We start from the raw sequence: 26,331 nt of genomic DNA, 5'->3' as shown, positions 1-26,331 counted from the left end.
CATGTTCGTCATAAACTAAAGAGCCTCAAAGTGTGTCTGGCCAACTGTGAAATGTCCTGTCACGAGAGAATGAGAGAGAAAGGTAGGCACAGCAGGCAACGTAAATTATGAATGCCATAAATCCAAATCTTCAAAATTGATTTACACTTGTCCCAAGACCACAGGCACAAGTGTAAACAACAAATCTGGTGGCAGTTGGTGCATGACCATGGGCACGGTGGGTTAGCACAGTCACAAGTTCTCACAACTAGGTTGGCAGAGCTCAAACTGCTTCAGATCAACTGGTTTGACTGTGCAAGAGATTACAGTTAACAAAAGGCCACACTAATTCATCTTTTTAAATTTAAGAAGACACTCTTGTACCCGTCTGTTGTGTGACCCCTGTAATAAATCCTGTATTTTGTATTCTGTACGTCTTGTTTGTGTTATGCATGTACTTATTGTGGAAAATAAATAATGTCCTCCTTGTGGACAAAAACAATCTACAACAGCCTTGTGCTCAGAATAAACATCTTGTGCTCACAAGTTGAAATAGCTAGAACATTTCAAAGACTTGATGTGTTCGACTAGCTGGTTTATTAAGCAGAGTACATTATTTTAAATGTTGTACTATTCCTCTAGTTGGAAAACGTATAAAATAAATGCATAGTTTGAATGCACTATGCAAAAGCAAACACTCAACATTTGGATTTTCATTAACATTATCTTTACAAAAGTACATCACTGGATACATTTTTCAGTTAAAATGGACGATAAACACACACACACACACACGTCGGGGCCTTGTTCCTTCTTCCTGGGCCCACTGGTGCCTTCAGCTCTACATTCTGGTAAGAAATAAATTTTGTTTCATCTTCTTTTCACATTTTAGAAAACTATTCTACACATTCACAAATGTGTTAGCCTTTTTTCTGTGTTTGTCTCTTAGGTTTTACCAAGAGGACACGTCCGTCATCTGCAAATGGTGTCCCCATTTTGGGGAATTAATAATGGTCCAAAAATTTACAATTTTTTCAAAACCAGCCAAATTTGACAATCAACACACTCACAGCATTGTGAGCTTGTAGATTGGCTATTCTTACTCCTGCAGCACCATCATATAAAATAGGGCTTAAGGGTTAAGAGACTCAAAATAAATGCTGATGAAATCACTGCAACACTGCCTTTTGTGAGGTCACCATCACTGAAAAGAAAGTGGTGCAATTCCAAGGTGCGTGGAGATTCAATAGCTAAACTGTACCGGGCTGCTTTGTCGACATGCTTATGTCTTGTGAGCAATGTTTCCTCATACGTGTCTCTGAGTGTTTCTTCCTTAGACGATGAGGCTGAAAGGGAGCATTCCTCCTCACTCACATACAGTACAGTACAGTATGTCACATCCAGGCCTACGCCCTTCAATGGTAATCATGAAGAAAAAAAAGATTTTTGAGTCTTCATTACTAAAAAAAGGTTTCTTCCTATGTTGAATATCTAGAGCATTTCACTGCAAAACAAGAGTTAAAACATTATTGAATCCAAATCAACATCATGATCAGGTGATCATGGTGACGTTTTGAGCCATTCCTTCCTTCCTAATCGACGCCAGGGGTCCAAAATAAATGGACCCGTAATGGAACCAAAAGGACCGCTTACCATTATTTTGTGCACTTGTATGTACTGTATCAAAAAGGGGGGGGGGGAGAAGGTGGTGGGGGGGTCCGTCGCCTAATGCATACCAAACCGGAGGTCCTTGAAATGAAAAAGTTTCAGAAGCACTGCTGTAGTGCTGTGGTGGTGGGACACACAGTGACACCAGGGTTGGTCAGAGCCGTCCTCTGCTGTACTGTGGTGGTGGGGCACACAGTCACACTAGGGTTGGTCAGAGCTGTCCTCTGCGGGGCTGGTGGCCGGTGCCTCGTCGTTGCTGCTGTCCACCTCCTGCTCCATGGGGCTGTCCTCCTCCAGCTGCTGGCTGGTGTAGTTGGTGATCTCCAGGAAGCCGCTGGGTTCCACCACCACGTTGGACTGGCTGGAGTCTGGCAAGATGGAGTACTGAGGAATCACCTGCAGGGTTACCAAAATAAATCCGGAAGGATGAGGGAATTTAGGTGTAAGGTGATATAGGATAAAATATACTGCGGTCACAGGCAGCGTCAAGAAATTGGATATAGCTACGGTGACAACTGAAGGGAGAGGGACAAAAGACAACAGGTTTGAAGCCTCAGTGCCATGTGAAATGGAATAGTCATGATCTCAGGGGGTAAATGTTGGCATACATACGGTTAGGGTGCAATGTGTGGCTTCAGAAGCGGTGAAAACTGAGATTTACAGTGAATTCACCGTAAACTTGTCCATTGGAACAGCACACGACAAAGTCTGTTGTAATGTGTACATCGTCATACAGAGATATAATGTACGGGACTGCAAATAGTTCTTTAAAGTGTGTTCACAACTGAACATTCAAAGAAATACACTGCAAGTCCATTCATTTCTATGGACATTCTGCACCGCTTACGGAACTCGCCTATCGGATAGATCCTGCAGCAACGCAGGCATGCATTAATGGCGGTAAAGCACACCCTCGTGTAATATTGCTTAATTCTTGCCCAAATGCATGATCCACTTGGCTTTTTATTTCTAATAATTAAAGGTGTTGCTCTGAGAAATATGCTCCCACCTTCTGAAATTGACATTCATAACCTGCAAACGTTCATGATTTGTCACTGCAATAAATTAACCAGTGAGAACACTGGTTTATAAAAGGCAAGCATCTCAACCAATAAGGTTTCTATATATAAACGATTTATATATAAACACCAAGCTGCTGTAAAAAAATATATACCTCAATTACATCCAGGTCTTCTTTGCTCCTCTGAGCGGTGAGACCCTGCATGCGGCTGAACTGGGCCTTCGGGTGGGCATGATGACCCAGGGAAGAGCCAGAGCTGCTGATGAACTGGCCCCCCGACACGGCCTGTACGCCCACCGCCAGGGGCTTCCCCAGGGGGCTGCAGTCACTGGAGGAGTCCACCACCATGGGCTCGATGCTCGGGTCGATCTCCGCCTCCATCATGGAGATCTTGAGGATGTCGGACACAGAGGGCTTCCCTCCGGAGGAGGAGGAGGAGGAGGAGGAGGAGCTGGACTCGGGGATCAGCTTAGCGGTGGCCTCGGCGCTGCTGAAAACCGCAGAGGAATGGTGGCTGCTACCGAAGGTGATCTTGGTGACAGTGGCACTCTGTGTGATGATTGGCTGCTGGAATGAGAAGGTTTGAAATTGAGAACAAAAGGCAAAAATAAGTTTATGAAGTAGAGTTCTAGACAGTCCCGGTTACAGAGTTCCTAAACACTGTATCTCCACTCATAAAGATTGACGTAGGCTGCATCCTCTGAACAATGATGAAAATCCCAGGCAGAAAAGGAGTTTCGTAACCATCTGGCAAAGGTACATATAGCATAGAATGTCACTGAAGGCCTATAACATTTCGGTATTGCGGTTAAAAGACCATAGCCTCAGCCCACCGAGCACACACATAAAACGACAGCTTTTTATTGCCAGTCTTCTAATATTAAATTGAAAACAGCGTGCTCAACCGTTACCTCACAATTGCTAATAGAGTCAAGTGTTTAAACTGAGACTAAATGGATCGATAGTGTTTGAACCAGAATACCATAAATCATTATTAGCTATCCAGAAACCCTCAAGGTCTACTTTTTGCTATAAAAAAAATATATACCATTTATTAAACTTAACATTTATTAAACTACCTTTAGTAGTAGTGCAAGTGATTTTCTTTGGCTAAAAAAAAGTGTTAAAAAGCTCGATATTGCTATATAGTGTTTGTTGCAGTAACAGGAGTCTCCATGTCTCTCCAGCTATTTACTAATAGAAAATGCATTTTCAGAAACTGAAACTGGGATACCAATTTGATCCAATCAGGATAGAGAACGCTGTTCCAAATGTTCCATTTCAGGATAGTCCATGGAAATGGAACACTATAAACATTAAGCGCATAAATAGATTACTATCAAAATATAGTGATTTAACCTTTTAACAAAACACTTTTTGTTTTAACCAAAATATATAATTTACACTACCTTTAACTTTAATTTAAATCCCCATTTAAAAATGGAACACATCAGCTGCATAATTAACAATACCGATATATCAACCATATAAATATATCGGTCTGGCTCAAATAATAATTGACATGTCTATATGTAAATGTGGATGAAGAAAAGGCATGTGATGCAGTATGCAGCCCTGCTCACCTGGCTGGAGGAGGCCTTTTCCGCGCTGATAGGATGGTGGGCCTGCAGTGGAGGGGGCTGGGACATGACGGTGTGGATGGGTCTGTGGTGCGACGTGGGCGCGTGCTGGAGCTTAGGCAGCTGGGGCGTCACCAGGGATTTGGTCAGGGCACTCAGGGCGGGGGCCTTCACTGCTCCTTGGCTCGGAGTGGGCGGCGAGGGCCTCTCAACGGGACTCTGACTCGGGGTCTGGGGCTTCATGAGCGGGAGCTGCTCCTGCAGCTTGGGAAGCTTCTTCGTCGACGTGGGGGAGAAAGAGGCACAGGAGGAGGAGGAAGTGGAGGAACAGGGCTGAGTCTGACTGGGCTGGGGTTTGCTCTGCAACTGGGGCATCGGGGGCTGGGCGGCGACGGGCGCGGCCTGGCGCCTCTGCTCGGGTTCGGACTGACTGGCGGGCGTCGGCTGGGGGGTTGAGGACGGGGTGGGTTGCTGCAGGTGGTCCATGGCGGACTGGCTGGAGCGATAAAACAAACCGGTCTGGGGGTCCAAGGTGTCGCCTTCAAGCTCCCCTGCCTCCAGGACGGTCTCGGATTTACTGAGAGCGCTGTCAGGAGGCTGCCCAAGAAGAAACAACACACAGTCTAAGAACACTGTGGCTTCCCCGTGCAATCTGTAGCTATGGATAGTTGATTACTAGGGGTGCAGTTTGTGAACGAAGCGCCAATGTTACCTTAGCCATGATTGGCATAGCAGCTTGAAATGAGCTATGCAGTTCGCTGTGATTGGCCTACTTTGATGGGGAAATGCAGTGTACTTTTGTGCGGACATACTGTACATACGCACATACATACAGACCAACTGTGTTACAAAAAAGGTTGTGTTAAACCTACTTAATGATATACATCCACTGTGTTGAGACTTGAACAGCTTGGGCTAGCGCGTCTACACTACATACATGCTCCATGCACAATGTGTCCCACAAGAGGGGTTAACAGACAGTATTGTTTCTAGCAATACCTGAACACAGCGTGAATTCAAACATGCAGTGTCGCTAGTGAACAGGATGACAAAGAGTTCGAATGGCCATAGCGCACGCCGGACTATCGACTGAACCTACTGTCGTGGGGTGGATGTTCAAGTTTATTTCTTGGCGTGTGTCCTCACCGTTTGGCTGAGGTGTAAGGCGGGTACTGCTGCGGAAGACGTGGCGACAGCCTTGCTGGTCACCGTCACCTGGCTGATGATTTTGAAGGGCTTCACCAGCTGCTGACTGGAGGACAGGACCACTTCGCCATCGTCAGAGGACACGCCCACCCTGCCACCTTTACCTGTGCAAGGAGAACCACTCTGGACAGTCCTCTCATCTCATTTATACACTATACTTCGGGGGAATGATGCGACAATGGATGATCACAGCACTCCATCTTTAAGTTGTGAATGCATGCCCCAAACGGCTTTGTAATACACGTTGACAGAGTACATGTTGTACCCGTCTGTCTGTCTGTCTGTGTCCCTTTTATGCCCATACTGTATATGGATATCTCTGAATCTGTCTGCCTGGCATTTCCTCGCACTGTAAACAAATACTCTGCGCTCAGGAAGAACCATCTTGGTGGACACGGCCCCAAAACTGTGGAGCATGCAGATCAGGTAACACTGGAGAAACTGTGAAAACCTTGCTGTTAGAAAGATCGTTCCAAAAGTAACATCACCTCAATTCAGGGGAACCCAGACTTTCCTCCTGGCCTTATTGACCATGGGTTTAATTATTGGAAAGATAGCGGTATAACAACGTTAGAAAATCTTTTTACTGGTCCTATACTCATGTCATTTGATCAAATACAACAAAAATATGACAGAATTTTGCAGAATTTGTTTCAGATTTTTACAGGTGAGGGATTTCATTCTCAGACGCACAACACTATCAACTAATTCAACTACCTCTCTAATTGAGAGAGTGCTGACAATGGGTTTTACAAGAGGGTTTATAAGTATTCTGTATGGCATGTTAAGATCCAAAACAACTGTTGACACACAAGATGCTAAGAGGAAATGGGAAAGTGATCTTGAGGTTGAAATTTCAGACGAGGTTTGGTGGGAAATATTTGAAAATGCCAAATAACTTTCTGTGTGTAATAGAGCTTGGTCTATTCAGCTAAGAACCATACACCGATTACAGATCTCACCTAGCCACCTCGTGCAGCAGTTGAATGAGATCTTTAATATGGAGTTTGAACCTGACCCTATGTGTTTGATTCTTGGGCTGCCTGATGACAAGATTGTTAACAAGTTCCATACACGTCTGTTTAATCTCTTAATTTATGCTGCTAGGAAATATATTCTGTTGTCTTGGATTAATGAGAAAACACCAACAAAAAAAGATTGGCACAAAATAATCATGCAGTGCATGCCGTTGGAATTCCTAACCTGCCTGCTACGCTCCACCACAGATACCTTCTATAAAATATGGGACCCATATTTGAGATTTGTTGGCCCTCAGTTAGCTACCACCTTGACCATAGGGTACCTGGACAGAAGCGATGCCACTAACCATGATGGATAAAGTTATGTATGTTATTGTTATGTATATGCATATCTTTTATTTTCTTTAATTTTCTCTGGAGTTGTTAACCCATCTAGACTTTCAAGCACCAAACTGAATGTGTCCATATTTGTATATTATGTTTGTATTTTATTTTTTTGGTATATGTGTATAACTGTGTCCTTTGTTCCACAACATGCCTGAGCTGAGCTGTCTGTTTTTGTTTGTTTGTTCTGTTTTTCCTGTCTTGTCTTTGTCAGTCATAAAATGTAAAAATCAATAAAAAAATATATATATATTATATATAATATTATTGAAAAAAAAAGAAAATCGTTCTGTACAGTGTACACAGAAAAATCAGGAGTGTTGATTTTAACGCCTCCAAGGGTAAGAATTGATAATTTTGGGTCATGGAACCCTATGCAGCCACCTGAATACCGTCACCAGTAAGAGCTTGACTAGGTCTGGGCTGCAGATTAAAATGCCTGTGTGCACTAAAAGGAGCTGTGAAGCACAGCATTCTTAGACCGAGTGGACAGTTCATTCTTTTACCCAGACATTTCTTATGAGGGTTTTATAACGTTTATCTTCAACCATTTTTCAAGACAGACAAGTACTAAGCAAACAGCCAAGCTTTCAAAGTATTAAGGTTTGAATTTTGAAAACCCACATTTAACATGAATCCAATATGTGGTGAGCTTCATCCCTCTCTCAGCTAAGTGGTCCTTGGGCTGAAAAAAACTTGGAAGACCCCTGGCCTAGGCCTCCAGGGGCTCTCCAAAATCTGCATCAGCATCAATCTTACCTGCTGTAACGTAGTCAGCGCTGGGTTCTGCTTCCGAGGTGGAGGGCCTGGGTGGCTCCTGGGTCTGCTTCCTCTCCTGGGCCAGCTGGATGGGCACCGCCATCTGGCTCAGGTCTATGGTGTGCTGCCTGGGTTTAGCCTCCCCCTTCTCCTTCACTGTCCGTCAGGGGGACAAAACTCACACTTACACCACTTAAGACGCTAGCGTCCCTATTCTGTCATAATGGGACAACATAAACAATTTAAAAAAAAGGCCAAAGTTCGGCACAATAACAAAATCTTAACAAGCTTGTACAGTAAATCGGCTATTTTCAGGGGAAAGGGAGATTTGTAGGGGGGAAAAGGGAGGGGACCAAGTTTGTTGAAGAATTGTAGTGGGTAGCAAGGGCGTGTGGTAATCAGAAGGTCACCGGTTCATGTCAGTGACACTTAACCCCTAACTGACCACCCTGAGCAATCGCTCAGTCGGACAACCTGAGCAGCCAGCAGCTGAGTGAAGCTGAAAATGTATGTCCTAGGATTAATAAAGTCTACCAAAAAAGGACAAGTTATTTGCGTGTGTTTATTAGGTATGGTTGGTGGACTACAGTACAGAGAGCTGGGTTTTTGACCAGAATGTCACGAGTGCGATTCCCCAGGCTGGCAGGGGAAAGTGAAAGAGAAAGTGTGGTGGTACAGGGCACCTCCCAGGTGTCAATGTATGTAATTAGATATGGGTGAAGCAGGTGGTTGCTGTAAAGGAACATTCAAGCATTCACTGGACTTTCCCAGAATAAATAAAGACAAATAAGTGTTGGACAATATAGATATCACTGTAGCTTCATCTGAGAGAAAGTACCTTTCAGAGGTACATTTTAGTTAATGTACCTCTGCCAATAAAACAATAATCATTTACCCCATTCTAATCCCTGTATATTTATTATTATTATTATAATATATATATATTGTCCTCTGTTGAATTTCCCTATCTACAGTATAAAGGTGTACGATATCTCTAGTTATCTATCCAACCACATGTAAGGCATCAGTGTTTTGAGGGAAATTCCTTAAGGTTGCCATGTTTTATACTCTATTGCATTCAACAAGGTTAGGCCTTTCCAACACAGAGTATGTGTTTATTCAGTAGACGGATGTATGCAATTTCCATAGGTCGTTTCTTTTTTGCGGAGGTAAGCAAAGAGTATCATTTATCAGTAATCCAACACCCAATAGTCATAAGACGCCGCACTCTGCATTCAACAAAAAGACAAACTCTCAATGTAGGGAAGCTAAAATACATGATTGATGATATTTATTTATTAATGTTTGTCTCCGGCTTTGAATCAGTGCGAGTGCTGCTTGGCTAATGGATAACAGAATATTTGGCAATAGAGTTTAGTCGTGCATTTTACTGGAAACACGTTATGTGCCCGCAATGTGCTTTCCAACTGTTTTGCTTGACCAGGAAAATAGAGAACATATGAAATCAGATTCCAACACCTGATTCAGATTAGACACGTCAAAATGTTTTCTCTGAGCTCTTGCAATTCCGAGCACAAACACATTTGGAGTTTATTTCTTATTTAAGCACAATGACCAATTATTTGTTAATAAGAAATTCTCATCATGTTTCCTACATACAACTAGACTAAAAAGGAGCCCATTGGAACGGTTTGCTTTAATGTCGTTTCCTTCACTGCCTACGGGACCTGTTCCATCATATTTCAAATGGGCACTTATCCACTCCAGCCTCTCGTTAAAAAGCCTTGTCTGGATATAATTATAGATTTCTCAATTCCCACTTCAGATTTGAGTATTTGAGAGCTTTGCATGTGCAAAGGTTTACTGACTATATGAACATGCATCTTACACATGATTTTAAAGCGAATCCTTACACAAATTGTTAGATTAAAGCGTACTATGGTGTCACACAAAAATAGTGATTTTTTTTTAATATCTTGCAGGAAAATGTGTGTGTTCGCCTATGTCATCATTTTTACTATGGTAAAATTATATTGGCAAAGTGGCATAAATGTGACCCAAAGCTCCACCAATCTATGAAGCGGACGGGTTGGGTTGGCCTATCAGGAAAGCCTACACTCCGCCCAAATACACAGAGATTCGATGCCTGCTCCGCAGAATCGGTGAGTCCTCTTCAGATCCGGGGACAGACAGATAAAGATATTTGTGGTTTTCCGGTTCTCTGAAATTGTTTTCCTGACCAAATTGCCATTCCCCACTGCACTCCCCCAGTGTATGAGGTCAGACGGCACTCAAGTTACGTCCGGGACAGTCAGACAGACATACACAGATCTTGTGAATTAATATGCTATTGTGTATGCTATGCTATGTTAAAGTATGCATTCTTTCATTTGCAATTGTGTTTACATTCAAAACACATGTGCATGAAAACTAGGTTTGACTTGACATCCAAATGTAAAACAACACAAGGGTTCACTTGCAAATAGTACCACACTTGTAAAAGAGACTTCAGTCTCAATGTGGTTTTTACTGGTTAAGGTTAAATAAATAAAAAAACAACAAAATGGTGTTGTTGTGCAGTGATAGTGACCTGTTATCTGCTGCAGTTCCAGCAGGGCTTTGATGGTGGAGGTGGCGGACTGGGATTCCCCACCAGACACATCTTGGTAGATGATAGTGGGGTTAGTTTCCACTGATGAAACCTCCTGCTCGGTCCAATCCTGCTCCCTGGAGGACAACACGTGTACTACAGGCTGAGGGTCTGGCAAAGACAATGGAGGGAAAAAGAGTGGGTTTCAGTTTGAATCATCCGAAAATGTCCTAGGCCTTGAAGGACCAGACTTTGAAAAGCCTCCCAAATGTTGCTTAGTTTTAGCATAATCGAATAATAACAAACGCTATTTTTTATACCGCACTTCATACAAAACATGCAGCTCAATATATGTATAGGAAGGGCTAGCGGCCTTCGAAAAGACAGAAAACTTTGGTTAAGAATATAGGTTTTGTGTTTAAAGGCTACAACAGAGCCCGTCTGATCTCTTTAGGTAAGGTGTTACATCATTTGGGAGCATAATTGAAGACAGCTGCATCACTGCATACTACAGTCCCCTTTTGGGTGAGATTATGCTCATGCATATCTAACAAGAGACACTGGCCCAGAACAGACACAAGTGGAAATCCTTTGTTGCTGCCCTACATGATGCCAGCAGGCAGTAAGTAAGTAAGCATATCGAACAAGCCTGCATTAAAGGACTTTAATGTTCTGATGGAACAGAAAACAACAGGGATTCTGTGATGAAGGCTGACCCTAACCTATTGAGAGCTTTATAAACAAGTAGAAGGACTTTTAATTTAAGAGACAGGGTTAGTCTGGCTAAGACTGGAGTGTTGTGTTTTGCATTACTTTGCATAGAAATATCAGGGAAGGCAGTCAGCAAATGAAGCCGAATGACATTCCAAGGACAGATGAACAAAAGAAAGCAGAAACCACACACTCAAAATTCTGTGCAAGTATCCTATTTATTGTGAGCTTTCTGTCATTTGGCCTTCTTCAGACATCATGCTGCCAGGGATGATGAGCGGTAGTTTAGTTCACTGTTCTGAATGGCAGGTGAACAAAAGAAAAACTAATTTAGAACCTCTCATAGCAATATAAAAAAAGTTTTTTACAGGCTCAGTTTACTCTCGAAATGAAATACTACTACTTTGATCTGCAAAAACGTCCCACTTTACACAGCGGCCGGGCTGCTGTCAGCTAAAATGAACAAAAGCGCCCAGTACTCTCAAACCTTACACTTTACAAGTCTCTTTCGATAAGCGCATCTGCTAAATGCTTAAATTGTAATCTTTAAAAATGGTATACCGTGTGCACTGCTGTGGGAGGCCTCCTCAGGGGGTGCGCTGCTCTCCGTCAAGCTACTGGATTCGTCCTTTGCCAGACCTTCTTGTCCCGAGCTCTGGACATGTCCCAGTTCTGAAGAGCGAGCTACCTGTTGGAGCGTCTCCGTCACCAGCTGTCTGGTCTGTTCACTTACCACCGCCGTCTGGAACACCGGTTTGGGTTTGATGAGCACCTGCAGGTGGGGGGGGGGGGGGGGGGGGGGGGGGGGGGGGGGTCGTTTTAACATTAACCCTATCGTTCCTATTCTGGGGCGGACATTGAGCAAATATAGCAGATCTACAAGCTCACTACACGCTTTAAGAGACCTTTCAGAACATGTGATGTGGCAATAAAGCTGGACCTCAAGTTGAATAGACAATACATTAATTCATTGAAACCTACAGTATACTACATTGTACAAATGCACGTTAGCCCTGAGCCCTGACTGTAATTATGACTGAGACAGAATTGATTAGATCAGTTGTTCTCAAAGTGAGGTCCAGCTAAATGATTGATAGTTGGGAAGATAGTCTGAGGGTCCCTGAAATTGAAACGTTTCAAAGATGGAGATTGGATTGGATTAGAGACGGTGGAAGAGAACAAGAAGATATTACCGACCTGTGTCTTGCCTTGCTGTCCGTAGACAATCTTGGTGGGTATGATCTTGGTGGTGGTGGTGGTGGCCTGGGATACGCCGGAGATCATGCCTTTAGGCTGAGTGACTATCATCTTGGTGATGGGCCTGGAGGCTGTGATGATGGCTGGCTTGGTTCCCTGCACGGCCTGGAGGCCCTTGTCTCCCTGCTGCTGCACACAAGAACAACGGTCAGTGGAGCTTATACTCTACGGCGTGCAGCGTCACAAAGTCTACACGCAAACAGGCCAGACAGATGTGTGGTGTTGTGTACAGCGGTGGAAAAAAGTACTCAATTGTTTCACTTAAGTAAAAGTATCTAATGTAGAACTACTTCTCGTAGTACGGAATTCAAAATGTAGTTGAGTAAAAGTACAAAAGTACTCACTATGCAGAATGTCCAATTTCAAGAAGTGTATAAAAATCTTTTGAAAATAGCAGATCTACACGGTCACAATGTGTTGCGATGCGACGCATTGTGAGTGTGTAGATCGGATATTTTCAAATGGCCGAAATGTGTATAGGGCTGAAGTGTGTATGTTTTCAAATAAATGTTGTAGAGTAAAAGTACAATATTTGCCTCCGAGGTGTATCGCAGCAGAAGAATTGGAAATACCGGTATTCAAGTAAAGTACAAATACCTCAAAATTGTACTTAAGTACAGTACTTATGTAAATAGTTACATAGTTACTTTCCACCACTGGTTGTATATAATTATTGTGTAATATGTCATAGTATTATGAAGATTTTAACTTAATTGAATGTGTTAAATATATCAATAAGATATGAAGCTACTTTATATAAGATATATGAAGAAAATATACAGGAATAGAGGGTATGCGCATGCTTAAAGTGAATGGCACATCGAGTGGCAAAGCAACATGCAAAGTGAGTTTAACATTGTTTAATGCAATCAGATAGGACTTTTATGTTTGGATGCATGGGTTGTCAAGGCCAGAAAGTATTTTTTTGCCACTCTGTAGGCATTCCTGCATAACTTCCGGGTTTGATGATGATGTCACGCGCATACCCTCTATACACACACAAAAACAAGAAAGACTCAGTCATAATTGCCAGCTGCAGCAAGCTCCCGTTCATGAACATTACATCTAGCAGTTTGGGTGCCACAGCCTCTGCCTCAGCTCACGGCTTCACGTTGCGGTGTTCAAAGTATGCAGCCAATACGGCTTCACGTCGCGCCCTTAAAGTATATATATATATATATATATTAATAGAGACGGTACCGGTTTTCTCCTCCCATCCACTTGCTCTCTATTAATATATACCGGTACTCTAAGGTCACGCCCCTCAGAGTAAGGGTTTTATGCCATTCAGACTATGGGTTTTATGGGTAAGTCTCTCATTGGCTTAGGGGCAGCCTAGAGGCAGCCAATGATGAAAACGTGTCCACTACGGCCGTTAGTAGAGGTAGGTGAACATGTTGTCCCATCGCTTTTCAAGCAGCTGGCAAAAACAACAACAAAACATCATGTACACACTTTCAATAATAACAATGAAATAAACCTGACGTATACAATACACCTTGAATGGAAAGTCCTTGAATGGAAATTCAACTCGACTCATAGTTCCACTGACCCCAGCGTTTAACAAGGTCGTAACAACGCTTTTGCCAGGCAACCCTTGGATAGTGGCTCCTTTGCCCGTGGTCTTCTGAACCACTATTACATTGGGCTTGGAGGTCATGGGTATGGTGGTGATCTTAGTGGTCGTACCTGGAACAGAAGGTTATCATTTACTTAACTTTTCCCCTTACTGGTGTAGCATTGACTGTGATACCGTGTAATCTCACTGCATCTACCGTACTAGTTTCCTTGCCCTGTAACCTGCTTTTAATTAATACATTTCTGTACAGTATTTGGTGACTTAATTTCACCAATAAAGATCAAAACGCTTCATTCAAGAGCATTTTCTAGGCAGTGTGAAACAAATTACAAGCCAGGCAGAAATTGTCATTTAGCTTGGGCCAGATTAGTGGTCCAGGCACCTTAGCTGGTAATCCATCATGACAGTGTGTCACGGGTTCGAGTCCCGATCCCGTCGAACTTTGCTGTGTGTCTTCCCCCCCCCCCCCCCCCCCCCCCCCCATCTCTCTCCCTGTTTCCTGTCTACCTACTGTGATTTATCAATGAAGGTAAAAAAGCCCAAAAGATATCTTGAACTTAAACGTAACTTTAAATACTCTCCAGCTCTTTGGGTTCAGTGACTTGCTCAAGGACACTTCCGACACAAAGGCAGGATCGAACCAGGAACCGTGTGTGTGTGTGTGTGTGTGTGTGTGTGTGTGTGTGTGTGTGTGTGTGTTGGGCTCACCAGACACAATGTTACTGGTTATGATCTTGCCTCCCAGTGAGCCCAGAGACTTGGGGACCACAGTGATAATGCTTCCACTGGTAGTCTTGACGTAGGTGGCTCCGCCTGTGGAGCCCGTTATTCTGCTGATGCTAGGGCTCATGGTGGGTCTGGAGTAGGTGGTCTGCGTGACTGTAGGAGTAGGAAATAAATAACATTCAATGTCAGAAATGCATCTGAAAATTGTCTGAAATCAGAGGGACTGGGGAAACTAGTCCCAATATGCACCACTGAATTGTTGTATAATTACAAGTTCAGGTGAACATGTCATCAAACTAAACGTTCAGGGGCAACACCGCGTAATAGAAGCCTACACATTTTAAAATATCATAGATTTATACATTGACGACTTTATAAAATAGAAATCCCCCCAAATGTTAGCAAATAACGCTGGGTTTTAGACAGATGGGGCAAAAAAGGGGAACGCAACGTCGCAACAGTGATGATCTCTCTCGCTCGTACACACGCACGCGCGCACACACATGAATGCACACATGCACGCACACACACACACACACACCTGTGGGCTGGGAGATCAGCTTGGTGGTCATGATGGCTCCGTTGCTGCTGACGACCATGATGGGGGTGGAGCTACTGCTGGACATGGCCACAGACGAAGGCTTGGGTAAGATCTTACTAGGCTGCATCTGTTGGGTGATTATCTTCACTCCTACACAGACACACACAAAACATTCACTTGACAATTTTCACATTCACTGTGGTTTCTCATTTGAACTTACACAGCTTGCCTATCATTTCCCATATGAAATATGAACACAGCACAATAAGCATAGCAGTGGGCGTGGTTTTCTGGATCCACTGAAACATCGGCCATTCATTTTTCCCATAGAGATTTACAAAAACATTTATATCATTTATTTTAAGCTGAGAATCAAGCCATCCAGGATCCTGGTGAGTGAACTCGTGACCATAAAACCTTTGATTCTGTGAAAAAATGAAAAACACTAAACAAAGGGAATTTATTAAATGTAGTATATCATAATTAAAATAAAATAAAAATCTCCACAGAATCAAAGGTTTTATAGTCATGATTCAACAGGATCCTGGATGGCTTGATGGCTTAGAATAATTGATATAATTATTTTTGTAAATCTCTATGGGAAAAATGGATTGGAGAGTTTTCAGTTGGGTCCAGAAAACCACACCCACCGGTATGTCTCTTCAAAGCGGTCTTATCTTTCTTACCCGACTCTTGTTTGATCTGGATGGTGGGCTTTGAGCCAGGCGGGGCACTGGAGGCCTGAGCCTGGCTGATGCTGGTGATGCTCATAGGGGAGCCCTGCTGCAGCTGCTTGGGAGACTGCTGTTTGGGAAACTGGGCCAGGATCTGGGTGGGAGAGCCCACCAGAGTCTTAGGGGAGGGAAGTCTGGCTGTGGCCACCTTCACACCAGCTGAGGGAATACCTGAGGTGGGAAAGGTCATTTTTGAATTTCTGTATAGTATATTATTTGACATTAAAACGAAAACATAATCAAAATGCCCCTGAAATCACAAGTTGAGAGCAAAATGTTTCCCCAATATTTTTGAAGGAACTTTTTTTTTTTAAATATACATTTCACCGTTTCAGGCTCATCCAAGTACACTTTCATAGGCCAACTCCAGATTACCAAAAAGAAAATGAAACCAAATAAAAGTTTCCACAGACAAACTACACTAATGATTGCATAAGAGATCACACAAAAGGTAAAAAAAAATGTCCCAAGATTAGTGCAACATCAAGGACACAAACGCCTGCCAGCTTCCATACCCGTGAACATTTCCTATTTCCTTCACTAGAGTTCTTGAGGATAACATTCTAAAACGTTTTTCATTACAGTGCAGAACAAAGCAATGAACGTACAGGATGCGACCGTCGACATGACCACAGAGGGGCTGGAAGAGACCACACTGGTGACGGCAACCGTTGGGCTGGGGAGTGCCGAGGGGGTGGAGCAGCCTGGAAACACCACCGTCTGTTTCTGGGTGGAGGCGGTCAGCATGGAGCTGGAGACCAGCTTGGCCATGTTGGCTGCAGCATTGTGGTGGTGGTGGTGGTGGTGGTGGTGAGAGTGGGACTTGGAGAGGATGTTGGGCACAAAGTTGGAACTTGGAGAGGTCGTCACGATGATCACCTGACCGGGGACAACAACACAGACACAAACGTTTTGGGACTTAATGCTTCAGTTTAAGTAATCCAGTTCATAATGTGTTAGTATTTCTTGCATAAGGAGAAGAGACTGGAGCAGCACGGACATTTAGAGCCTTTTATTTAGGTGCTGAGTATACAAACGACTAACGTTTCGACCTTGCGGTCTTCATCAGAGTCATAGAGTAGTAGCATTTGGGCATGTCTTAAGCCTTGGACTACCAATCCCAATTTTTTTGTTTGGGTAACAAATTGGCATATTTTTAATTCATCATTTTAACATTAATCACATCACATTTTTTACAGCGACGCACATAGAGACGGCGCGCGTGCACGATAGCGCACGATCACGCGGAATTCGGCCGTTTTCTGGTAAATTACATCCAACATTAGTGATATTAGCGAAAAAATGAAAATTTTTGCTCCATTGAACCCCCGATAACTGACATTGATTGACATTCCGTTAATTCCGTGAACGGGAGGTTTGTATTTTTAGCAATAATCCGTTTTTTCCGGGAACGGTAGGCCAGGGGTTAAATACAGGCTGGGCTATCAATGAGCCAATGACAAGATCAATGCAACCACAAATCTCAGTCAAGACATCAACACTGGCCCATATTCACCACAACGTGCGCACGGACAGTCGGACACACTGTAACTTTCAAATAAAATAGGTTTTTCTCAATAGCACAATGACAAAGGCAGCTGTCTGTCTGACTCAATTGGTACTTTCTTCTAGGTCATTACTACGACTTCTACCACTTGATGGAATAGTCAATTCATGTATATTCCATGTTTGACATACTGTACATAGGGGCAAGATATAGTTATAGTTAGTTAAAATATAAATAAACTCTAACATTGCAAATATTTTAATTGTAGTGTTTCAAACGTGATATAACACAGGCAAGGTTTGTACTAACATGCTGGTGGAAGTTCATTCTACGGTGTGGGAAATAACCAATTCTGAGCCATACAGTTACAGTATATCGACTGACCTTCTGAGTGGTGGTGTTGGTGGTCTGGATGGTGGGTTTGGTGAAGGTGATCTTGACCGGGGACAGATGCGGTGGCAGGGAGTTGGCGATGCTCTGCATGATGTTGCTCATCTTGGGGCTGCCGCTCACGGGCACAGTGATGCTCTTGGAGATGGCCGGAGCCACCTTGGTGACCTCCTTCAACACCACGGGGGACGAGCTGGACGAGTTGGTCCTCCTCCGCTTGCGAGGCTTCTCATCCTCGTCCGAACAGCTCACACCTAACGTTGGAAAGGAGAGTGTGAACGTTAAGGAAAAGAGTGCAGGGACTGTGAACCAGATCTGTGCTTCTTACAGTTAGTTAGCCAATTATGTGCAGTTAGTTAGGAACCAACAAAGTGAAAAAGCGCCACTCCAAAATGAAAGTGGAGTGCTGCTTTTTCCACTTAGTCAGTTTATGAGTTAAGTGATATTTAAAGTTGAGCACCCACTGCCTTAACCAAGGGCAGTATCCAGAGGAAGCGTGCTTTCTTTATTTAGTTAGTTTCTGTCAGTCTATGTGCTTGTTTATTAGATAAGTTAGTCTCTGGGCTTGCTACTGTAGTAACCTCTTTGCATTTGTTAGTTCGTCTCTGTGCTTGTTAACTTATTCACAGGCCAATTTCTCCTGAGTCTACTGTCAGGATTCCATTCTCCAATGCGTTCATAACTATTACACAAAAGGTAACGACTGTTACAGTGTTTCATTCCGAGTTTCTCTTAACTGTACCGGTGTCGATGCAGAAAGGGACGGATTGTTTTAGAGACTCACTTTTCACATAGACGGTGCTCCCGCTGGGCAGAACCACCACGTTGGATGCGGGACTAGGCGGCCGTGGAGATTTCACTGCGGCTCCCAGAGTGCCGCTGGTGGCTGTAGCACTGGTGGACGTGCACGTGGTGCTTGTGTAGGAGTAACACACCACCACTACATGGAAGATAATAACATCATGCCCTTAGGTTAGCTGGTGCACAAATTATGGTGCATAAAATATAAAGGAAAAAACACAGAAAAATAAAAAAGGGTGAAGCAAAAATAATACAAAGAGTTAAAAAGAAGCACATTATAAATAATATACATATGAACCGAAATACACAAGAAAGAATATAAATAAAATCGGTGTAATGCAGGGAGTGATGAGGGAAGCTGTGTGTGGAGGTGAGTTAAAATTAAGGGTCTAACCCTGTGTTCAAGAAATGAAGGTGAAGAGTGAATTTGTGCACATCTCTGTAAGGAAAAGGTCTGTAATGGTTAAATGGTCAAACAGGTCTGATTCTGTTGAGATTCACTCGTAATGTGTTTAACTATACCACAGTAGGGAGTGGGAAGCCACTATTATGGATGAACTTACAATAAACAGTATGGATGGCAACCTGTCGGAATGGACTTATGAGTAAAAGTAAGTTAATTACAAAGAATATTTTCCTACCTTCTTTGTTGCCCGTTTCAGCAGGTAGAAGGAGGGAAGCATTTTGATTGGCGGCGGCGTTGGCTACGGCGTTGGCAGTCACTGTAAATGCTGTCTGAGGGACCAGTCTTGGCATTAAGGGGACAAGTCGTCGCCCTTCAATGGACCATTCTGAAGCACTGTTAGGACCGGACATGCTGCAAAAGACGGTGTTCAGCATTTTATCCTGGATCAAGAATATCGTTGTTTCAACAGAAACGGTAAATGGTGCATTTATATAATGCCTTTATCCAAGGCGCTTTTCATAGATTGTGCATTACATTCACCCATTCACACACACAGTCATACACCAATAATGCAAGGCACCAACCAGCACATTGGGATGGGCCATGGTGGTCTGCTGGCCCTGCAATATGAGTACTTTAAGTAAATTTTTATGCCATTTTTTTGTACTTTTACTCAATTACATTTTAAATTCCATACTTTTACTTGTAACGGAGTAGTTCTAAATTGCAGTATTGGTACTTTTACTTAAGTAAAACAATAGAGTACTTTTTCCACCACTGTATGCCTATCCGTTGGCCAGGTATAGTAGTGACTCATCACAGCCAAAATGGCACACCCACCGAATTTGCATACCAAAGGTGCGTGGTTTGCAAGCCCCATTAGGGGTTCAGTGTCTTGCTCAAGGACACTTGGACACTAAGGCCCTCATTTATCAACAGTGCGTACGCCAAAATATGGGTGCACGCCGAAATTACCGACATTTACCATTTCCGGCAAAGCTTGAAATTGAATTGAGTCGTACACAAGCGGAGCAGCCTTGTCTGAACTGCTGACACGCTGTCACAGGCATCTAAACATATGTTTTCACTCCTAAAATGTTAATATAAAACGGTATGTGTATGTAAAAAACTAAAGAGATTTCCAACTTTACTTTAAGTAATTAAAATCGCGCAATTAAAAACAATGTAACATGTTTACAATGTATTAGTTTGTGCTTAATCAAACAGTGCTTTACTGGCCTTGTTATGCGAGCGCACTTGTGAGATGATTTTGGAGCCCATGCGGTGATGCGGCATATGTGATTATGATATTATTTTTAAAAAAAGCATAAATGGACTGCATGCCTTTATTTCCAAGTGACAATGACAAGCATACAGCTTGCCTATTTGTAGTAAGTACTAGCAGGCTATAGGCATAAGGGGCTTAATCATTCACCATTTAAATAAGTGCTTAGACAGGTTTTGACAGTTTTGACAGTTCAGATAAAAGCGAGATCATTTTCGGGGGTCGGGAGGACGGGACCGCAGCGTTCGTCGCCAACACATACCAGCACACATGCAAGCAAGCCTTCATCCATATGTTTATGATTCGTTCATCAATGTTCAAATCACTACATAAACGTTGATTATGACTGCCTTGACGACATGATAGCCTATCTCTCATGCAGGCATCACTGACACTCACCCACAGGACTTTAATATCACAGCAGTGCGCAGTATCACGCCTTCGCCGTGCACTGTGCACGAATGGGTAAAATTTATATAGGCCAGCCTTCAAACTAATTCCATTCATGGCGATGCGATGTCGATGTACGTGTCATGTAGGTGCGTGCGTGCGTGGACATGACAGCAAGGCAAGCGAGGTGAGAGGGAAACAGACAGGGTAGGCCTACAACTTTATTTAATTCATGCAGGTGTTCGTTCTTTATTTATTTAACAAGACACCAGTTAGTTGGGCTTGCAAGTTGCGTGTGCTTCTCTGTGTGTGTGTGTGTGTGTGTGTGTGTGTGTGTGTGTATGAGAGAGGGGGGTGAGGCGGGCAGCAAGGCACGGGAGAAACATTTTTTCCATGGTTTCCATGGTTCCCACAGGTCGTATTTCATGTGTTCAGTCGCAAAAACGAGGGCGAGGCTTGATTTCATAGGGCGTGCCAGATAAATTTCAGCCGTCACATTTATTAACGTCAGAACGAAATTAAGGAAGGATCAGCTGTTTGCGATCACTTTATAAATGCTGTGGCGACGTGGGTGTACTACGAAACCTGCACTCAAATCTGTGGCAGATTTTACACTCGATTGATAAATGAGGGCCTAACTCTGGGGGAGCCCGTGTTCGAACTGGCAACCTTGCGGTTACCATCTGGCCCTGAGCCACCGCTACCCCTTAATGAAATGAACACTTTTGCAGATAATTACGAGTGTAACCTTCCACACACAAAGTTGTTGTATATATTTACTGATATGTAATGATCACTAGGCAGTTATTAGGGGCTCATATGAACAACATCTAATTCAATCATATTTTTTAACAATTCAATATTGCGACATGAAGTGATTAAAACCAATTAAAGACATCACTAAAATATGTGATATCCCGAAGCAAAATTCCAGATGACACTATCTAGTCTCATAGATCTATCGATCTATGAGACTAGATAGTGTCATCTGAAATATTGACATATTTCCCAGCCCTAGTAGTTATTGTATATACTGTACTTACTGATATGCAATTGTTGTGAGGCGCTCATCATTTACTGCCCTGCGAACTTCTGCGCGATGACGCTCTGTTGAGATACTAGTGGGCAGGGAGGCAAAGCACATTTTAAACCCAACACATTGGACATGTATGTTTTGTGGATACAAATGGCAGCAAAGTATTCCTTTCTTAGTAATAAAATTAATCAGAGTAACCAATGTTGTGAACAAGGGAGTCAATTTAATTAGTTACATAACGGCAATACTGTTGCACAAAATGTGTACAATTTTACTAAAGTATTGTAATGATTTTACACTACTTTGCAGCATAATACATACTGAAACACAGGTCTAAAGAATTACCCAAGAATTTTGGTGAGTTCTCCTAGGAGATCCTTCTTGTCCTTTGATAGATCTCCTTGGGCTCTCAAAGCACTAATAACGCCTGCATAAGCCTCCAGTTCTGGTAAATACATGGACACATAATTTACATAACAAAAATATATATTTTTTTCAATGTTTCTAATACAGCCCATAGAGTTTAGCATAGTTTTCTTTCCATGAAAAACGTACTGAATTCATCAAAATACAAAATACAAATGTGGGTTTCCGTACAAAAAAAGGTTATCTCTATAGATTCAGTGATGATTATGACCAGAAAATGGTTAGTATCGGGTACTTATTTATGCAATGGAATTATGGCAAGCGGTCCCTCTTTATATGGGGGCAGCGTTGACATACAGCCACACTGGCCAAAGTGATGTTTACATTTATGTCTTTGTCTATGATACAGCCCAGCAAATTATTACATAGGTTGTAAAACTATGAGAACAAGCACATACATTTCTTACTGTGATTTCATGAAATACAATATATGAATATGACCAAACACTGCTTTAACCTGTCAAAATCCAAAATAAACTGCCTGACACGAAACATTCTTCTCATCATCTTTAATTGTGGGCTTTGTTAGTTCCAGAAATTGTGGCAGCACTTTTGTTGTGGTCTTAGTCTTACCCAGTTTACGGAGAATTCGTTTGCACTCATCTCTGCCGAGGTCCAGTATGGTGGGCCAGACCACAGGCATGGTCCCAGTCAGTACTGGTTTCTCCAGCTGAATCATGGGCTTCATGAAAATACAATGAAAACACAGCATTACTATAATTAGTCAAGTAAAGTACATTTGTTATATTCTTTCTGATGTTAATTTAACTCAGAAGAGAATTCATTTATCAAAACTTCCTCTGATCATCAAATGTTTGGGGCACAAGCACCTATCACAACGCGCCTGGCAATTGTGTGCACCAAACATGTCCCTATTTTAAGTGCCCACCTATCCTTCTATTGACCTTATGCACACCACTGCCATCTTGACAGCAAGGTGCCAACTAGGTGCAACTTCCCATTTACAGCTCATTCATACAAACAGAGAAGTCCTATCTAATTGTATTAAACAACGTCAAACTCACCAACATTGTAGCTGTACGAAAAGCTTTAATTATCCTCTTTCTATCTGCAAAGTGTTTGTTTCATAAAACTCCACTGTAGACTTGTTATGAGCTCCTTTCTGTCAATAAATTCCTTGCAGGTGATTTTTTTGGAAGTGCTGGAGTTTGGAAGTGCTCGTTGACTATCACTCAACAGCCCATGCGTACCACCTGTTTAGAATTTGCACAAAATAATGCAGGAGGCAACAGGAGGTTGCTTTACAAATAACGAGTGATTCCAAACTCTGACAGTTAGAAAAATAATCATCTGCAAGGAATTTCTTGAAAGGAAGTAGCTCATAACGTGTCTACGGTGGATTTTTATGAAACAAACACTTTGCAGATAGTAAGACTTTTTGATTGATTGATTGAAATATTTATTAACAGTTTGTAGAATTTACAGTACATTTTAAGCACAAACTCAATACAAAGACTGTCAACTGTGAGTGGACGACCCAATTAAGCATTACACTTGTTTACAACAGGGTCCACATTGTTCAATTCATCAAAACATTTAAAGACATACAGACATTTAGAGACATACAAATAGACATTTCTATGTAGCTAAAGTACAGAACAGGAATTCATCATATGGGAAGCAAAAAAGGGAAAAGATACAATATACAGTGAGGGAAAATGGGGGGGGGGGGGGGGGGATTCAGATTTTACAGAGGCCAGTTTCGAATTGCAGCCATCCGTAGGTGCCCTTTGAGAGCGGTTTTGAAGGAGTCAAGGGATTCACATGTCTTAATGACTGTTGGTAGGGCGTTCCACATTTTGGTGGCATAGGAGCGAAAATAATTTAGTCCCTTGTTTGTGCCGAATCTGGGTTGTACATGGTTTGTTGCACTCCCTCTGGTGTTGTGGGTGTGGACTTCGTTTACATTAAGGAAGTATTTAGACAGGTACATGGGTATCTTGGTGGTGTATCGAATCTTGTGGACCAGACCCATTGCAAGATGCTGTACTCTGTCGTCGACCCTAAGCCATCCCAGCCTGTCAAAGTGGGCAGGGCAGACGATAATTTAAGCTTTCCGTACAGCTGCAATGTTGGTGAGTTTGATGTTGTTTAATACCATCAGATAGGATTTTTCTGTTTGGATGAATGGGCTGTCAATGGGAAGTTGCACCTAGTTAGCACCTTGTTGGCAAGATGGCAGCGGTGTGCATAAGGTAAATTCAGTGGTTCCCAAAGTGGGGTCCAGGGTAGCTCTGGTCAATGCAACGGTGCAAAGCGCATCAGGCTATGTATGGACCAGAGATAGCCCCTCTCGGGACCCTACATAAAGCTTTTCTGAAATTTTGATGAGTTTTATGTTGGGTCCCTGGTCAGACCTATATTTTCGTATGGAAATTCCAGTACACGGATGTAGAAATTCTCTCTAAAATAGGATCTGCGCCAAGTGACGGCATTATTTTCCTTGAGTTATTCTGAATTCGGTAACTTTAAGTAGCTATACATCCCGCTGCGAATATCTCCTGTGGCGCGGAAGCCGTTAAGTATTTTTAATCTTTGTTTGACCGATGTGGTCGCTTTATTTCTTCTTGTTTGTTTACCGTTTATTGTACCGCCTCCCGGTGTGCGGTTGGCTTGTGAGGCTACGTCCCTGCCTCTGATCTGCTGTGTCATAGCTATAGCGCCACTAGCTAGCCAGATAGGCGGTACAATGAGGTGTCAATAAACAAGGAAGGAAGAGAAGAATCCAAGCTTCCAAATCTGGCAAACATATATTAAAAATACTTAACGGCTTCCGCGCCACAGGAGATATTCGCAGCGGCATGTATGGGTACTTATACTTACATATTCAGAAAGCCTCACACGGAAACATTTCGTCAAAGAGCGCGGGGAGCCGCTAAACATGTTGTTTATGTTTTAAAATGGGTGCGTCCCAGGTGGCATGGTAGTAGTGCTACAGGACCCAATGCTATCTGTGTCAACAAAATGTCAGAAACTTCAGTAGCATTTGGGTTCTGCTTGGAGGGCTAGGACCAGAGATAGTTCCAGGGATCCTCAGGAAGTCAGGGTAAAGGGTTCCTTTAGCTCTGGTCCATAGCTCTTAAATGCATTAGAGCTATGGACCAGAGCTTGGGTTCCTTGAGAGGGTTCCAAATAGACACTTGCACTTGTAGGTCTGTAGTGCAACTACGAGAGTGATATAGGCAATTGGCTAATGGTTGTCACTGTCATTGAAATTCTAAACGTTTGAGAATGAGAACCGCTGCTTTTAAATGCTTTTCATTTATCCCATGATTCATTGCGCACCTCCGGAGGAAGAAGAGGAAAAAAAACAATACCATCCCCAACCTAATAATACATTCCGTTCTTATTCTGCCATGGTTAATGCAATCTCATCGACACCATCTCTCTTCAAAGGAAACAACTTTGATCAAAGCTCACACATTTTTTGTTTAAAAGAAAATCTTCTCAGTAGTATATCGTCCATTTAGCCTGCAGCTAGCCTCTTACTGTAGCTGGATGTGATAATTCAATGTCTTACCATCCGTTCACAGGCCAAATAACACACGTCTCGATGTCAGTTCCGTGGTCTAATATGGACGACTGCGTGACATTTATCACATCCTCCAAATGATCATCCGTATTCAGTGGTGTAGAAACGGTACATTTAATTCCTCGGCTGCAACATTGGTGTTGTTTTTATGCTCAATCTGTTTTCTCTCTTCTTCTGTTTGCTTCCTCTGTCTTCTTCTGCTCCTTTTGCGGCGGATTGGACGCCTGTCGGTGTATGGCTGCCTCCCACTGGTGGTGTTAGGTACTGCCCGCTGTTCAGGCCTGTACCAAAGAGAGAAAATGTCCATCTCAGCTTCAACTTTCAGTCTGTCCACTCTGTCCACTGCAGTGCAGCTCATCATTGGTGTTCCTCAGTCAGGTCTGACTGGGTCTGAGCAGACTGCAGGATAGGATACCCCAACTTCCAGCCCTTCTGGGCACTGGATGCCAGAGGTCAGGAGATGGCCGTGAGACCCAGAAGAAGACATAATATGATATAAGTCTTATATCATGAGTGTCTTCACAAAATGCCTTCAGAACCACTATATATAATTATACACACCCACATGAGCCTGACCGTCACCTTCCCACTGTCCTGCAGAACTAGCCTATCGTAGATGTATTTATCGATTCTGACATTAATCGATACATTTTCAATGTCAGAATCGATAAATACATCTACGAGAGTCTAAATGTTAGGCTAAAGTACAACCAGTCTTGTACTGAGCAGCTCCACTGGAGCAGTTGGGGGGTAAGTGCCTTGTTCTAGTCTAGGACTACTAGGCCATACAGTACATGGTCACCTTCACTTAATGTGGACCGTAGGTTAATATCCAAACACTGTATTGTTGATTTCAGCTGT

The 26,331-nt window shown here is 42.8% G+C and overlaps 1 protein-coding gene across 5 annotated transcripts; it reads right to left on the bottom strand.

Moving 5' to 3' along the window:
* Positions 1-557: 557 nt before the first annotated feature.
* emsy (EMSY transcriptional repressor, BRCA2 interacting) lies at positions 558-25,653 on the bottom strand. 5 transcript variants are annotated; one of them, XM_083787662.1, is made up of 20 exons: positions 25,459-25,653; positions 22,491-22,599; positions 21,837-21,936; positions 21,499-21,573; positions 19,016-19,191; positions 18,358-18,513; positions 17,568-17,827; positions 16,285-16,555; positions 15,629-15,847; positions 14,943-15,092; positions 14,384-14,554; positions 13,595-13,785; positions 12,037-12,225; positions 11,401-11,611; positions 10,129-10,299; positions 7,578-7,733; positions 5,395-5,558; positions 4,252-4,845; positions 2,822-3,235; positions 558-2,043 (listed from the first exon to the last, which is right to left on the bottom strand). In XM_083787662.1, the coding sequence occupies exons 1-20, from the start codon at positions 25,459-25,461 to the stop codon at positions 1,849-1,851; spliced, it is 3,975 nt and encodes a 1,324-aa protein (XP_083643788.1). In that variant the 5' UTR covers positions 25,462-25,653; the 3' UTR covers positions 558-1,848. The 5 variants fall into 5 exon arrangements, with proteins under 5 accessions (XP_083643788.1, XP_083643791.1, XP_083643790.1 ...); XM_083787665.1 differs by having other exon boundaries at positions 2,831-3,235; XM_083787664.1 differs by having other exon boundaries at positions 2,822-3,232.
* Between the last annotated feature and the right edge of the window lie 678 nt (positions 25,654-26,331).

This window comes from Protomyctophum parallelum, assembly GCF_964188405.1.
Source record: "Protomyctophum parallelum genome assembly, chromosome: 1".
Lineage (NCBI taxonomy): Eukaryota > Metazoa > Chordata > Actinopteri > Myctophiformes > Myctophidae > Protomyctophum > Protomyctophum parallelum.
Note: the sequence above shows the minus strand (reverse complement) of the source record. Positions and strands in the feature narration are given on the sequence as shown.